Source organism: Haliotis asinina, chromosome 7 (genome assembly GCF_037392515.1).
Source record: "Haliotis asinina isolate JCU_RB_2024 chromosome 7, JCU_Hal_asi_v2, whole genome shotgun sequence".
Taxonomy (NCBI): Eukaryota; Metazoa; Mollusca; class Gastropoda; order Lepetellida; family Haliotidae; genus Haliotis; species Haliotis asinina.
Window position 1 is genome coordinate 5,350,129 of NC_090286.1, and position 16,821 is coordinate 5,366,949.

Genomic DNA, 16,821 nt, shown 5'->3' on the forward strand with positions numbered 1-16,821 from the left:
TTTATTTGGAGGCAAATATTTCTATTGCTAAAGTCGACTTCATTTTGCTCTGTCATTGTCAATACATTGTATTAAAGGCTTTATTAAATAAATGATAGGGTTTTGATTTCAATAAGATTTTTATACAACTTGGTACATTTCAGGGTCATTTCCGATTTCTCTCAGTTACCCAATGAAATGTAACCTTATATTTACTGTCGGCGAGGACGGATGTTGTCATTCTTCAAAATAGAGTGCAATGACCACGAGAGTTAACAATATAACTGAGTCATGAGGCCTGATTGTGTTTAGTCTTTTTTTTAAATGCAAACCCAAAACGTAAGTCGAATGAGAAAGACCTTAAAACCCACATTTGGAAGAAATGAATTTCATCTCATCATCTAATGGTAAGAAAAACAACAGAATAATACTACTTGTTGCCAAGAAAGTTACCAAAAAATGCACTTTCTTAGTTTCTCTACATTTTCACTCTGATGCATGTACTTTGGATTCATCGTGTTGTTAAGCTTTTGTACCTCTCAGTGCGAAAGATGTCAGATTGTGAAAATGCTTTATAATTCACTTTAGCTTCTGGATAAAACCGGAAAGACTTCTACCCGAATCCACCAACCCAACCACCAACCCCCCCCAGCCCCCCCCCCCCCCCGATCAACCTTAAATTTCGTTGTAATCAAATCATATCACCTGAATAAATATTGTATCTGGACGTACTGAAAGACATATCCAACTTCTAAAAATGCCACTTAAAACATTTTGCCCCATCCGCAAAAATTGCCCATGGGTCCTTATGAAGTTTTTTTGAGGCAAGGGTCTATCTTATGAAGTGCCTTAAAGGGGCACTGATGCGGAGCAATTTCCGTGGACTGGTGGTTTCTTTTGTTGTTGTTTTTCTCCTGTGAGTACCCGTGTGTATACATAATCTCACTGGTCACTCAGGACAGCACACCTGGCAACTAACTGTATGATGTCCGCCATTAGTTAGGCAATAATGAGCAACAATCAGTCAATCAAGGCAGTGGCGGTTAATTCTTTGTAGGAAGGATGTTGCTTTTACACTCGTACTTTACGACAGGGTGTAGTCAGTATATATTACGTAAATCTACACTCGTAAACACTGCCTTTTTGACAAATCCGCTGTGGAAGTAATTAATCAATCAGTGTGTTATTGGTTAATCCTTTGAACGATGTTTCGTTTTGTAACTCAGCTGATAAACCCTCTTGCATCACTTACATGCACATATTACGTAACATGCAATACATTTGCCACTACAGACCTTAATTTATAATGTTGAGTATTTACTCCAGAGAGGAGAAGTGCCAAATGGGAACCTATGTCGAGTAATTTTAGTGGTGTTACCACTGTTTGTATCCGTTATAAATTCATTAACTAACCATCAAGTGAATGATGACAAATAACATGTGTACTGCTAGACACATATTAGATGATCCTGCGCACTAAACGCATTTGTGACAAGAGAGGCGGTACAATGAATTGGGCGAGTACACTTGGCTGCTACAGGTAGCTTATACATTAGCAATACGTGCTAAACGTGACATGAAATCAACACCGCTACTGATTAACACCTGTCTCGCTACTGTGTAACACCATTCTTGCTACTGTTTTACGCCTGTCTCAATATTGTTACACAGATTTCAGTTGTAGTAAAAAATGTCCAAGTTAGGAAAACATGGGCAAATAGTTCATTCTCAGGCAAGGGAGATAGCATACAATGTTATCATGTATATGGACAAAAATTGTGCAACCAAAGCAGATTCTCTTTTACAAAGTAGCCTTGCTACTGGACTCTCAACCGCAACTTTAAAGCGCATTAAGGCAGAAAGTGGTAGGAGTGCGAGTGGACTTACATTTATCAGTCCCACCAAGTTGAGCAAACCCACAACTTGCAGTTACAAACTTGATGATTTCGATCGGTGTGCAGTCCGTCAATTTGTACAAAGTTTATATGGCGTAAAAAAACAACTACCCACTCTGGATACGATGTATGATATGGCAAAGTGCCAGATGAACTACAAGGGTTCTAAGGAAAGTTTTCGAAAAAATCTCCCAAGACATGGGGTTTAGGTGGCGATAATGCACAGGGAAAATGAACTTCTCGATATTTATCAGGCAACCTGTCTCCCTCTTGTTTCAAGTGGATCGTTCTGTGGGGCGTTCCCAAGTATGCAAATTGGGGTCATTTGTCAGGTTGTGGATCATCTTATATGTGTTTACCAGTAGGTTTATACCATCAAACGCGAGTTACAGCAAGGAAGATGTAATCTCTATGTCGCATGCAGCCTGAAAACACTTATGGGCTGAAGCTGTTTTGAGGATACCAACGGAACTTCGTTGTTACATAAGAAATGCACGTAGGTATTTGTTGTGTATTTGGGTAAATGGGTATAATCAGTTTTTTTTACGTAATTTCTCGACCAATGACAAAGGCGTTATTAGTTTATGAATTCAGATAAATCAACTGTAGGTTTTTTATTATCATAGATGATAAACCAGGGTCGTAGCTACCAAAATTTACATATGATGTTTGCTATGACAGCTGGGCCAACCCTCAAAACTATCTAAATATAAAGCTTTGCAATCTTTCGGACATATGTGAAACAAATGACTTGCTACATGTATGCAGACATCATATTTTCACATGACATGATTAAATATTGAGGTAAAAACACAGAAATATGATCAAATTGGATCAGTCACTATGCCATCCAGGCATCAGAAAAAAACTACACTGCTGGGATATTTTGTTACAATAAGAAAAGGATTACGATGGATATTTTTAAATAACGGTATGTGATGGGCATCCGGCCTCCTCAGTTTTTAGGGTGAAGAAAATCTGCTAATGTGGACAGGAGCCCAGTCCCTTTGTCCGTGACGGTCGAGGGAGCATTATTCGCTCTGCATCAGTGCCCCTTTAAGGCATGGGGCTATCTAGTGAAGGTGCCTCGGGTCAGGAGTCTGTCTCATAAGGGTACCAAAAGGGCATGGGTGTATCTTACGAAGATGACTGGGGGCACAGGGTCTATTATGACTGTGCCTTGAGGCATTATAGGGTTGTCTTATGAATGTGTCTGAAGGCATGGGTCTGTCTTAGGAGGGTCCCTAGGGTCATGAAGCTGTTTTAGGAAGGTGGCTGAAGGCATTTTTCTGTCTTATGAATGTGCCTAGAGGCATTTGACTTTCTTATGGTGGTACTTGGAGGCACAGGACTTTCTGTAAATGGTGACTGGATTCATGGGGATTCCTGAAAGGTTATTTGAAGAATTAGAACTCTCAGAGTCAAATTCACAATAAAGACCTCATGCCTGCTCAAAATGAAGTTTGTTCTTGGTATCTCCACAAAAAAAAACAAAACAGTTAACTGTAGTAGTATTCTTTACATCATCTTATGTATTTCAGTCATATCAAATGAATGGTAGTCATCATAATCCCAACACCTTTTTCCTTCAAGTAAAGAATTATGATATGACATGCTGTGGCACTGATACATGCTTCCTGAGAATGCCATCAATGGCCAGTTACTTTCCTTTATGGATCAGATCGAAAATGTCCCCAGAACCCCTTTGCTTGTCACAAGTGGCAACTGAACGACTTTGTTATTTGCATGGCACATAATGCACCACTGTTTTATTGGGATCAGACTTGATTGTTCATAGATTATCATTTTATACTGGAACAATGTTGCCCTGAAACATCCTTCACTCACTTCTTTCCTTCCACACAGTGCCTGTGTGTGGTGTTGTTGATGAGGACACACACATGACATCTATGGATACTGATCCTGCTGACCTCAGCAGCCACAACTTGACCCTGGATCAACTTCCTCCGGAGCTGCTCATCAGGATATGTGATTTCCTGGATGTACAGGTCATTTACAAGCTGCAGCATGTGTGCAGAGTCTTTGAGGAACTGTTGTCAGGCGATACCTATTTCAAATCAAGAATCAGTCGACAGTGGCCAAAGATTTACCCTGCCATTCCAGGTATATTGCATGTTTTGCTTTATAAGAGGGTTGGGGTAGCCTAGTGGTTAAAGTGTTTGCCGATCATCCTGAAGAGCCAGGTTTGATTCCTCACCTGGGTACTTCGCGTTTAGCCATACTCAGTCAGTCTCACAATGGGCTTCACACATTTCACTCATTAAGGAACCTTTCAGCTTGATGACACATGCTTGAACGCAAGATGATCCCACTGTCCCGGCATGAATGATAAACAATACTAAAATATGAACATTTACTTTAATGTGATTTAATTTGTTTTCGTAATTTGCATTTATTTTTCTGTTCAGTACATTGGGTGCGGGGCTACTTGTAATTCGTCTCTAGAAGCACTCAGTCTTCTTACTTGATCCATGTATACCTGACATGGTATTTGCAGCTCAATGTTTCTCAGCCACTATTCACAATTTAAATTTGACCCTCATGTGGAACTGTACATCACTGGATTGAAATACAAATACCTAATACATGCGTCCCATAACAATCAGAAGATTAACAATTTAGATGTTCAAAAGATATCCCCATAACAGACTATTTGGCAGTGTATGTAATGCATTTCAAATTGAAGATGAGAATCATGTTGTTTTTTAATGTAAATACTGCGAATGTTGGCATTAAAAATATTTGGTACAATTTTGAAAGGTGTGTAGATGTCCAGTAACCTTAGAATTTGTCTACAAATGAAGCAACAGTCAGATAATTTATTGGTTTATTTGTGCATAATGTAATCTAAACAAGATCTGGGTCCAATTGACCACTGTACATTAATTCATGATATAACTGCATGACTGTTGGTGACCACTAGGCTGATATATATATTTCTGTCTGAAATATGTCAGAAATAACACTGAAACGATCTAAACAGCTTTTTGAAAGCCATAGATTTAGTTAGATAAATTATCCTCTACAGTTGACAACTTGAACTGGCAGGAGGCATGTGCAGAAAGGGAGGTAACTCACTCAGCATGGACCAACCAGGAAGCTCACCTGGAACATTTCACCTATAACGAGTGTCTGTTTGCTGCTGTTGATACTGTCCACCTCATGAAGGTGAGCTTTTTCTCATTGCTCAACTCAAAATATTGCATCATAGTCAAGATGATAGATTGCTTCATGCAAGTGATGATTCTGGGGTTTTGCAAAATACTCTCAAAGTTTCGGTTTGTCAGTGGTTAATTGTGTTCTTGGTAGCATTAAAATGCTCATCTCTAAATGGTAAACGATTTCTTAGCATGTCCACTGATATGATGTCCGTGGCATTCAAATGTTAGGTGGCAAGTTCCAAGTTCCAAAGTGACCTGTGGAATATTAAAGAAAAAACTATGTTGATATTTGTGAATATGATGGTTCTACTTTGTCATATTCACAGGATGGACAGATTCTGGCTGCTGGATCACGTGATCGCTACTTGACCATCCTTGACCTTGATAAATACGACTCCATGAAAAATGATTCCAAGCAGGACATGGAGATCTTCAGTGACAACAAGGTCCATAAGGTAACGTCATTCATGTGTATTAGGTACGTAATTCATACTGGCCAGGTATTTAAATTTTTAAGTAGAGCATCATCTTGCATACGTACAGTCTGTCCTCTTGAAATGTCATACAGTCAAGCCATACAGTTGAGCCTGGTAGTGATACTGTAGGAAAGCTTTTCAGCAAGCTGCTCACAGAGGAAATATTTTGAACCAAGAAGCACTGAAAGTGTTGAACATTGTGACAGAGATTGATGTAAAAGGAATGAGAGAGAGATGGCCTAAGTAAAGGCCATTGCCGATGCTCTGTATTTTTCAAGTGCCTCAATTCATTTGCTGACACTTTCAATCATCAGAAATGGACTTTAATTCTTGAGGCAAATTCCACCGGTGAAGAATCGGGTTATAAAGGGTCAGTAACTTCCTCAAAATGGAAGTGTGAGAATTGGTTGTTTCAATCACATACTTAGTGTACCACTCTGACGAGTGTAGATTGGAATGACTAAAATGATAGGAATGGCTAAAAGCCATAAAAGAGCCTATTAGAAAGCGGTCAGATGTAACATGTCATTTTGGGAATTGAACTTTACCAAGTTTTGGTGGCTGAGTGGGTTTGATAACAAGCTTTGTGTATTGGCAACCATATGCCTCACTCCTAAGACTGTGGTCAAATCTTAGATGGGGATTCAGTCCAATAATGTACTGGAACCTGCACTTCACCAAGACAGTTTAATCCCAAATAAATTCTAATCCAACATAAATACCAAGTAATCATAACTATAGCATACAGTACATCTAACTAAAAGGTCTAGCCCTTAAATCCGAATGAACATTCTTAGCCCTAACTTTGATCATAACCAATTGTTAAGAATGGAAATTGTAATGCTATAAACTTTTTGAGAATAGCTTTTCAGGAACTTAACCTCCATCTTAATCCTGCCAGCATTTTAGAATTGTCCCCTTGATGACAAGTTTGTTAGCTCATGGGTTAGACTTGATGAAGTACTCAACTGTTTGATGTTGTGGACAGGGATGGATCTGGTCCATGGATTCACGTGACAACATACTGGCCACTGGATCCTGGGACACCTTCATCAGACTATGGGACCTGGAAGCAGGGGTAGTTCCAGCTGATGTGTTCAAGTAAGCCTGGGAGCTAGGGTGGCCAAGTGTTTGCTTGTCATACAAACGATCTGGGTCTGAAGGTCTGGGTTCAGTTAGCCACGTAGATACAAAGTGAAAAGCACATTTCTGTGATATTGATGGAATAAGGGTAAAATCTGCATAAAATCTGACTCGCTCATGACCGAACAAACAACAAATTATGGACCCTGTTGCCAGATAGTAATGATAAGGGTGCTTAGGAACAGGTTTTGAGACTTATTATTTACTATTATGATTTGGTTTTGAAATGAAATGAGTACAAAAATGTTTTCCCATTGCTTCCATGGAATTCACTTGAAATGAATTATATGCAGAATGTTTTTGGCTTAATGCCAATAAATTGCACCACCATGACGCCCAAATATACTCAAGACACTACCCGTGAAGATCCGAGTTAGAACTGATCTTCAGTAGCCTGTGCTTGTTGTATCAGACGACTAATGGGATCAGGTGGTCAGGCTTGCTGACTTGTCTCCCAAATTGTGGATCACTGATATACTATTAATGGTTAAAATTTCCAATTGTGTAGATGGATGTTAATGTTGTTGATCACTGACTTGTCTGGTCTAGATCCGATTATTACAGACCACCACCTTATTGCTTGAAAATTGTTGTGTGTGGAATAGGACTACACTCACTCACTCACTCACTCACTCACTCACTCACTCACTCACTCACTCAGTCTCTTGACACTTTCCTGTACAGAGGTGCATCCCTTTCAATTCATTTCTTGTTCTGTTAACACCATGACTCATGCTCATGGGCTTAAATGAGGAGATTAGCGGGAAATGGGTTTTCACTTATTTTCTCTCCATCATCAGGTGCAAGACAGCAGTCCTGGATCTACATCTAGAACAAGATCTGATTATTGTTGGGGGTTACGACAAGAACTTGCACCTGATCGACCGTCGTAGTGGCACCATCACCAAGAAAAACTATCACCGAAAACCAGTGCTGTGTGTTGCTGTTGATGACCAGTTTATCATCACAGGGAGTGAAGACAAAACAATTTGCATTTACGACCGGAGAGCTGATAAGAATTACAAGAGACTTGAGGTACAATGTCCAGTGATGTCTGAAGTTGAATATGTATATCCTTATTATTTGGAATTCAAAGTGGGTTTCTTAAACTGTGCCTGAAGGCTTTTCAGATGTTATGTCATGCCTTTGAAATTTATATGTGCCAACAGAAAAAATTGGTGTGAAAACTACGTAAGTGAGCTGTTATTTGTGTTAGTTTAATGTTGACTCAGTTGTAATTGTGGACAACATGGTGTCATAGGTAAATCAGCCATAACATCTACCAATGACATCCCTTATGAAACTGGTTGTGAATTCGACACATTGCGGTTGACGAAAAGAGGAAACATTTGAGATATCTGTGTATTGTGTGAGTCATAACACTGATGACACTTTGCTTGCCTGTTAACATACTGTCCATCACCCTATCCCTGGTTGTAGGCCACCTAGCACTGTGGAGAGTTGTGTCTCATGGCATTGATAGTATTAGTCAGGAATCAGACTCCACTGTATGGAGATTAAGTATTGCTACAGGGAGGCAACTCACAATGTCCTCTTCTTTCAGCTGGATACCTATCCTCTGGACATGAGTTACGGCAACAACCAGCTGTGGTTCGGAGACAAGCAGGGCTTTCTGCATCTCTTGGACACCTCAAATGGAGCATTTGATGTTGTTGAGGTAAACAATCACTTTCTGGTTTGAAACTGAACTTCTAATACTTGTATTGCCTTGTTCACTATGCACTGTGTATGGTGATACATGATTTCAGAATTACAATGTGCTTCTGTGTTTTTTTATCCCCCCCGCCGGCATGTGATGCAGGGGGATATAGCAGTCCAAGTAAACTTATCCTTAGTACTTTTCGTTACACTGCACTACTGAGTGTAACAAAACCTTGTGGGAGGTCGTGTTAGGTAACCTTTGAGATTGACCAATCAGAACACAGCTTACCAAATCGCGAAAGTGGACATTCGCACATACCATTTGAACTTATTATCTTGAAAAGGTTTGTACCCGAATGATTCCGAATGCTATTTAGCGTACACTTGCTTCCGGGTGATGCACATGGCATACGTACAACCATGACAACGGTGAGTAAACAGTCGCTGAAAATAGTGTTTTTGGCAATATTCAAGGATGTCATCTTGTGGAAATATTAGCTAATGGTAAACATGTCAACATAAACCCCAAAGCGTATACACTGCAGGTCAAATAATTGTGTTATATGTGGATTTTTGTTTGTGGAGAGATCTGTGTCAGTGACCTCAATATTTTGAAAGTCCCTCCGTTCCCTAAATAGTAGCTGTTGTCTGATTGGTTAAATCTATTTAACCGTCTTGCGTTTGATTGGACAGTCATTGGTCGCTCAAAGGTTACCTGACGCGACCTTCTACTAGGTTTTGTTAGACTTAGTGGTGGAACGAAATACACTGAGACTAAGTTTACATAGACTGGGGGATATAGTCGACACCTCGTCTGTCTGTCCGTCCGTCTGTCCATCCGTCAGTCTGTAATTATTTTGTTTCCAGAGCATAACTCTAAAAACGTTCAATATTTTTAGACCAAAATTGATAGATACAGTTATCTGAACCTGTGGTTGTGCCTTTTGCTATTTACAGATTTTTGGCATTTTTACTTTTTTTGTTTTTCCTTGGAATGTTTTGGTCTTAGTCAAATGGCGGGGTGGGTTCATTTCTCTAGCATAGCTCAAAAAAACATTCAATATATTTCTGCAAAACTTGTGCCTTTTGTTATTTACAGGTTTTTTTATTTATTATTTTCCTGGTTTCCATGGAAACATTTCAGACTTAGTCTCATAAAGGAGGGATGGGCTTAGTTTCTGCAGCAGAACTCACAAAACGTGGTGGTTTATGATTTCCATGAAAACAATTTGGACTTAGTCTCAAAAAGGAGGGATGGGAAATGTTTCCGGAGCACAACTCGAAAACCATTTCATATCTTTCAACAGATCTTGATAGATATATGAGACATATTGAAGTGGTGCCTTTTACTGTTTACAGATTTATGGCATGTATATTTTTCTTGATTTCTATAGAAACAATTCAATCTTAGTCTAAAAAATAGTAGTAAAAAAAAATTAAGTAACTGTCAGATGATTTGTCCTTTCAAGTATGTGGGGGCTGGCGGATATGTCATCTTATGATGACTGTTGTTCATTTAGATGCAATAGTAATAGCATTCTCTCCCCGCAGAGATTATTCCTGTCATATCTTCCTCTCTACCTCTGTTCTAACATGGCCCTTTAATGGTGCAAATGTTCTGCATTCGTTGCAATCAGATTTAGTTGTCAATCAGCAACGTTTCAAAAGTGATCAATTGCAAAAGTCTAATTTCCGTGTGCTTCGGGAGAACTAGAACCTCTTCTTGTACGATGTAGACTGTCTTTGTTTCTTGTTAAGGTCTGTATTGTTTTGCTTCCAGAAATATGATGTAGGTCATAAGGGCAAGCTGACTGGGGTCATTCACAACCTGGGTGCTGTGTACACCAGCTCCACTGACCACACAGTTAAAGTCCTGGAACCAAGTAGGGACCCTGGAGTTATAACAACACTCAACAGCCACTTTGATGGAGTAACAGGGGTATGAGCCTTGCTTTACTTGTCTCTGATTAAGGTTTGGGAGAACAGGACAAAGACACCAAATAGTCATTTTGGAGCCAGGCACTGGATATATAAAGTTATCTATGAAATTATCGCATGAGAAAAATATGCCACGTGGGTCACTATGGAGTGTGGTTTCCAATTAAAAGAAACCTGTTATCAGTAAAATAACTTGCATTGTTTGCATGAACAGCAACTAGCTTGACATGCCTGTAGGTTTCTTTGGAAATGATTTCATTAGAATACTTTCATAAGTATTTTTATCTCGATTAGACCACCATCATATTCTAATTGATAGAACGTCTGCTGTGGTGTGTTACGTTAACTCATCAGTTTCTGTCATTTCAGATTTCCTACCAGAACAGGGTTCTGGCCAGTGCAAGCTGTGATGTTTCTATTGGTATATGGAGACCTAGGCGACACTAGACAGCAGGACCGCCACAGGTTTCTGAGGTGTTAGGATACCTCGCAAAACGTCACCGCCTTTGTATACATTGAAAACCTAATTCCTTAAATTTAATGGTTGAGGGAGTGAACTGTTGTGAATGTTTTCATCAGCTCCCATCTGTATAGTTTTACACTGATATATTCTTCACCTCCATCAGTATACTAGAAGAAGTATAAGAAAATGTCAGATGAAAAACCTTCCTTAATGGGTTGATATTGCTCTCTAACTTCTTTTTGCTGTTTGGAAGTGTTTATGTAATTGTACATATGTTCTCTCTATCCTACTCTTTACATGTAAAAAGTAAGGGATCATGACAGATCAATGTCAGTGTCAGATCTAAAGTTGCTTTCACTTGACAAGCTAAAATTTGACATCACATATTGTCAAACTCAAGTTTGAAAGTATGAACATTCCATCATCTTGCCACCAACACCAATTTCAGAGTTGTCAAACTGTTGTCAAGAAATAGGATCGGTTTCTGTTCTCACCAACTTTTCCATCAGACTTTCAGTGTTGTCAAATTCTAGTTTGACATGAGAAGTGTTGTCAAACTCGTGTCATTCAGAAACGACCAGTCCCAGTCAACAAAAATGTGGGACTCAAATGACATGAAAGTTTGACAACTTGTGTTTCATGTGTGAAAGCGCAAGTTTGACAACTTTTAAAATATCAACAACATGTGATGTCAGACTTTAAAAAGTGAAGGTTTGGTTTGCACACATTGTACACCTCTAGCCAGACATTGGAGTTGGATGTTCCAGATTCTGACACTTTCAAGGTGGTGTCTTGGTCTGTTGTTGTCAAGTTTAGAAGGCTGTCTGTCAACACTTTTCAAAGTGCACTGAATGGTCAAAGCTTGTTTTCAATTACACAACATTAATAGAATTCCATCTACAGCAATGAACTCAGACCTGCCCCCACCCCGGAGCATTTCTGGGACATGTGTGGATCATCATTATAAAGTGCTGAACACTCAAGGTGAACTTGACCAGCCTGCAGAAGAGTGTGGCAGATGTCTTCAAATCCAACAAAACTTTGAACAGTTCACTTAGATGTAACTGCTGTCCAAAAAGATACAGCTTACATTTTATACTAATCCAACACATGTAAGTGTTTCCCTTCATGTTAACTCATTGTTTTGTTTTTCTCTTTGTCAAAACCACTAAGTAACCGATGCAAGTGTGACAGGTAACGTTTCTATACTCACCTTTTTCATTGTGTGGTGTAGATGTGGTTAAGGTGTGTTGTGATTTCAACCATATGAGCGGTAATAAGACAGGAATGTTGAGGTGTGTGAATATTTGGATTGCTTTCCCTGCATCATGAACACATGCATGAAAAACTCCCATGTACAGTAGAGGTACATAGTTTACTCCACTGGGCCTCTGTTAAGTATGGATATAAGGACAACATCAATAACAGGATAGCAGTATGCTAAAACAATCATTTTAATTCTGTGACCAAGGTCTTATCATAGTGTCAATTCAAACTATGATAATCTCAGGGGGGAGATAACTCCAACGAGAGGGGAGATAACTCCAACGAGAGGTCATGGAGATACAATTGGATCGACAAATTGTTGACAAGTATTTTGACCTAGTCCCCCTAAGAATATTTTTGTTTGAGATTTTCAAATATTTCTTACATGGTGTTTTGATATCCAAACATAAAATGTGACCTGGTGTTAGAATATTTTCAGAAATGGAACGGACTGTGATTATGGAGATCAGTGTGACTCTGTGTACAGTTCTGTTTTTAGGGTGTCTTAAATGAACAGATGCAACAATGACTGATTTTTTTTTATCAGTCTTAACATATATATTTTATATTAGAATTGAAGATGTTTCAGGCTTGATAAATGTGAACTGTGTCCTTATGTATATTGCAATGGGCATAATAGATGTGTACAGTGGAACCTGTCTAAACAGCCACTCATTGGGCCTGAAGAAATAGTCCGGTTTAGACATCTGCTGGATTGTAGTGCTGATGATAAATGTACAAGCAACGGGTAGGACTGAGATTTTATGCTGGTGTTGAAAACTTGTCGGATTGGACAGATGCTGGTTTTACAGCTTCCACTGTACATGTTTTGCAAGCATTTAAAATGAAAGTGTTCACATGTCAGGATTTCACAAGTGTACCTGTGATAGTCTAGACAGAACTATTTTTACATTGTTTTTTAAGTTGGAAAGCTGATAAATCACATCACATGATTGATCAGATGGTCACCAACTTTTGTGTCATCTATATAAGTTTATAATGTTTTATGTACAAGGATCCAAACTGCCCTGTTCACAGTGCTGTAATTTTGGCCTAAACTAAAGTTTCCCTGTCCATCATTTTGCACAGTTCCTCACTCATCCACCCACGGTTTCTAATACAAGAGCAGGCCTCAAGATGAGGTGTTTGTGTTACAGTGAGAAGTGGTGTTTCACCCAACGAAGTGCCCAGAGAATTATTCAGCGAAAATATATGAAGCACCTGTCAAAAAAATTCAGTTTTGGACCAATTTATACTTAACAGATAGGTGCACAAAGAACATCATCTAGAAAAACAGTAGGCAGTCTTCCACTCTTTGTGAGAGTTTTAGCTGCTGAGTGAGATAGACTGCTGACTCCCTGAATCGATAATATGTACTACATATAGGAAGTGTGATCAACAGGATAATATGTTACGCTTGACTATTTTATAACAGACAGTGTATCGCAGTTCAGATGTGTAAGGCTATGCAAAGATAGTCTGTTGGAATCAATATTGTTGTTCATTTAGATTAAAGGTCAAGAAAGTGGCCTTCACAGAGTGATAATGTAAACCTGACTTATTTCAGTGATCTTAGAGATATGTAAATGGTGGTATTAACGTTAGATGTGGCTTAATCCATCAGATGGTCAGTGACCTGATAGACCCGAAAGGACCAACATTCCAAATGTGTTTGGGAGAAACTTATCAGATACAAACAACTGACCTCTGGCTACAGGTTTGCGGAAACCCGACTCGGTTGACCAAGTAATTAAAATTAGCCAGGTCATTTTGGTTCAGGACCCCCTTTGCACAAATCGACCAAAGTGCTGAAATCAGGTCATTCTAGTCCGTTTAGCTCAAAAGCGGACCAACGAGTTGCAATCCAACTCCATGAATTGCAGTCTAACTCGAAAGTTAGCAAATCGAAAATACACAATTAAGCGCTGATCATAATCAAAACATCATACTGTCCTGAAAATAAAAACGTTGTTTAACAATCAATGTGAAAATATTGACACAGTTCACTATTTGTTAGAGGGAGGAGTGCTGAGAGTGCGGCAGCCAGGTGTGAGAAGGATGGAGACAGCACTGCACAAGTTATAATGAATAAATTTCTCGGCACTTTTGCACATGCTTCTCGAACATCTGTCTGTCCCTTTCACTACTCTTCTCCCACGTAACAAATAGTGAACTGTGTCAATATTTTAGTAGTATTGAGTATTATATATTTATTTGTTTTCGAGTTCGATTGCATTTCATTGGACCGCTTTTGAGCCAAACTGACCATAGTTAGGCTACAGATTCGTTCTGTGTACATCATCCATTTTTCCGTGAACAGTCATCAGATTGCCATATATTGAAGTACCTGGGCCTACCGATATTTTTGTTAGAGTGAAATGATTTGTAACGCATTTTGCATAAACTGAGCGTGTGATGCTTAGATTTTGTTCTTCTCATTATAAGATACATGGCAAAATATTTAAGAGCTCATGATGCTTTAGTTTTCTTTGATTGTTAATGTTACATCACCACATGGTGCCAGATTAAAAACGTAGTTTTCAAAACAGTTGTAATGTGTTGTTTTTTTTCTTACGAGATGCTTGTTATGTTTGCGATTTTGTGGAGCACTTGCGATTTGAGATACGAGTTTATGTGAACGGTTTCAATGGTATTTCAGATTGTTTCTACTCAACCTTACCTGAACTAATCACAGACTGATACGATTGGTAACCTTTGCAACGAAGCATGAGAATGTGGAGAAAGCTGACGGAAGCATATCCGTTTGCACTCACGGTGCAATATTTTCATGGATGTCGAATGTAAGAATCATTCTGTTGCAGATCGGATTTTCACATGTATGGTTCAACCAGGGAGTAGGCAATGTAATGCTAACAATCTTTCAGCAACGACTTACACATATGAAGGACATCAAGTCTGGCACAAGGGTATCACTACTTCAAAATACGCAACCAGTATTTACAGTTCAAGTACGGCCTCCACCTGGAACAATATATCACAGAACTAAATGGTAAAGAGCTAATTTGTGCACTCTGCAAATTTCGGATTGCCCACAATGACTTTAAAATTAACATCTCTTGTCACCAGGATTTGCCTATTAATGCGCTGTACTGTAATTCTACAATTCTACACAAACTGAAGACGGAAAAAAGTACCAACACTTCCAAGATCCGAAGAATTTATATTGCAGCAGACGTGCCCATTTATTTTAATGTGGTGTGGGACGGTTGGATAGCCTTGTGGTTAAAAAAGCCGGAGGCTTAACTTAAAACAGGGGTGAGACTTTTCCGCGCATCAGTGGAATTCCGTGTATTTGATGGCACTGGTGTCGTTCATGGTATATATTATTATTGTCTCAATTAACAAAGAGGCCTAGCCCATTTTCCTCTTTTTTTCACTCATACCCATTCTCATTCCTGGTAAAACCGCTTATTTTGTGTGCGTCAAGAACTGAATCCACATCTAGTAAGTTCTTAGTCCAGCATATAACTAGACGACTTCGCACTATACCAAGGTGTAGGCCTTGGCTGGAATACGGGTTTATTCATATGAACTAGTAAGTTCTTAGTCCAGCATATAACTAGACGACTTCGCACTATACCAAGGTGTAGGCCTTGGCTGGAATACGGGTTTATTCATATGAACTAGTAAGTTCTTAGATAATGCAGTAGGCAAAAACAAAGGTTTATTCATATGAACTAGTAAGTTCTTAGATAATGCAGTAGGCAAAAACAAAGGTTTATTCATATGAACTAGTAAGTTCTTAGATAAAGCAGTGGGCAAAAACAAAGGTTTATTCATATGAACTAGTAAGTTCTTAGATAATGCAGTAGGCAAAAACAAAGGTTTATTCATATGAACTAGTAAGTTCTTAGATAAAGCAGTGGGCAAAAACAAAGGTTTATTCATATGAACTAGTAAGTTCTTAGATAATGCAGTAGGCAAAAACAAAGGTTTATTCATATGAACTAGTAAGTTCTTAGATAAAGCAGTGGGCAAAAACAAAGGTTTATTCATATGAACTAGTAAGTTCTTAGATAATGCAGTAGGCAAAAACAAAGGTTTATTCATATGAACTAGTAAGTTCTTAGATAAAGCAGTAGGCAAAAACAAAGGTTTATTCATATGAACTAGTAAGTTCTTAGTACAGCATATAACTAGACGACTTCGCACTATACCAAGGTGTAGGCCTTGGCTGGAATACGGGTTTATTCATATGAACTAGTACGTTCTTAGATAATGCAGTGGGCAAAAACAAAGGTTTATTCATATGAACTAGTAAGTTCTTAGATAATGCAGTAGGCAAAAACAAAGGTTTATTCATATGAACTAGTAAGTTCTTAGATAAAGCAGTGGACAAAAACAAAGGTTTATTCATATGAACTAGTAAGTTCTTAGATAATGCAGTAGGCAAAAACAAAGGTTTATTCATATGAACTAGTAAGTTCTTAGATAAAGCAGTAGGCAAAAACAAAGGTTTATTCATATGAACTAGTAAGTTCTTAGATAATGCAGTAGGCAAAAACAAAGGTTTATTCATATGAACTAGTAAGTTCTTAGATAATGCAGTAGGCAAAAACAAAGGTTTATTCATATGAACTAGTAAGTTCTTAGATAAAGCAGTAGGCAAAAACAAAGGTTTATTCATATGAACTAGTGAGTTCTTAGATAATGCAGTAGGCAAAAACAAAGGTTTATTCATATGAACTAGTAAGTTCTTAGATAAAGCAGTGGGCAAAAACAAAGGTTTATTCATATGAACTAGTAAGTTCTTAGATAAAGCAGTGGGCAAAAACAAAGGTTTATTCATATGAACT

At 38.5% G+C, this 16,821-nt stretch overlaps 1 protein-coding gene across 1 annotated transcript; it reads left to right on the forward strand.

Moving 5' to 3' along the window:
- Window positions 1–207: 207 nt before the first annotated feature.
- LOC137291613 (F-box/WD repeat-containing protein 9-like) lies at window positions 208–14,550 on the forward strand. Its single transcript, XM_067823005.1, has 9 exons — window positions 208–386; window positions 3,741–3,998; window positions 4,924–5,063; window positions 5,383–5,511; window positions 6,521–6,633; window positions 7,476–7,710; window positions 8,240–8,353; window positions 10,118–10,276; window positions 10,645–14,550. The coding sequence occupies exons 1-9, from the start codon at window positions 362–364 to the stop codon at window positions 10,720–10,722; spliced, it is 1,251 nt and encodes a 416-aa protein (XP_067679106.1). The 5' UTR covers window positions 208–361; the 3' UTR covers window positions 10,723–14,550.
- Window positions 14,551–16,821: the final 2,271 nt, after the last annotated feature.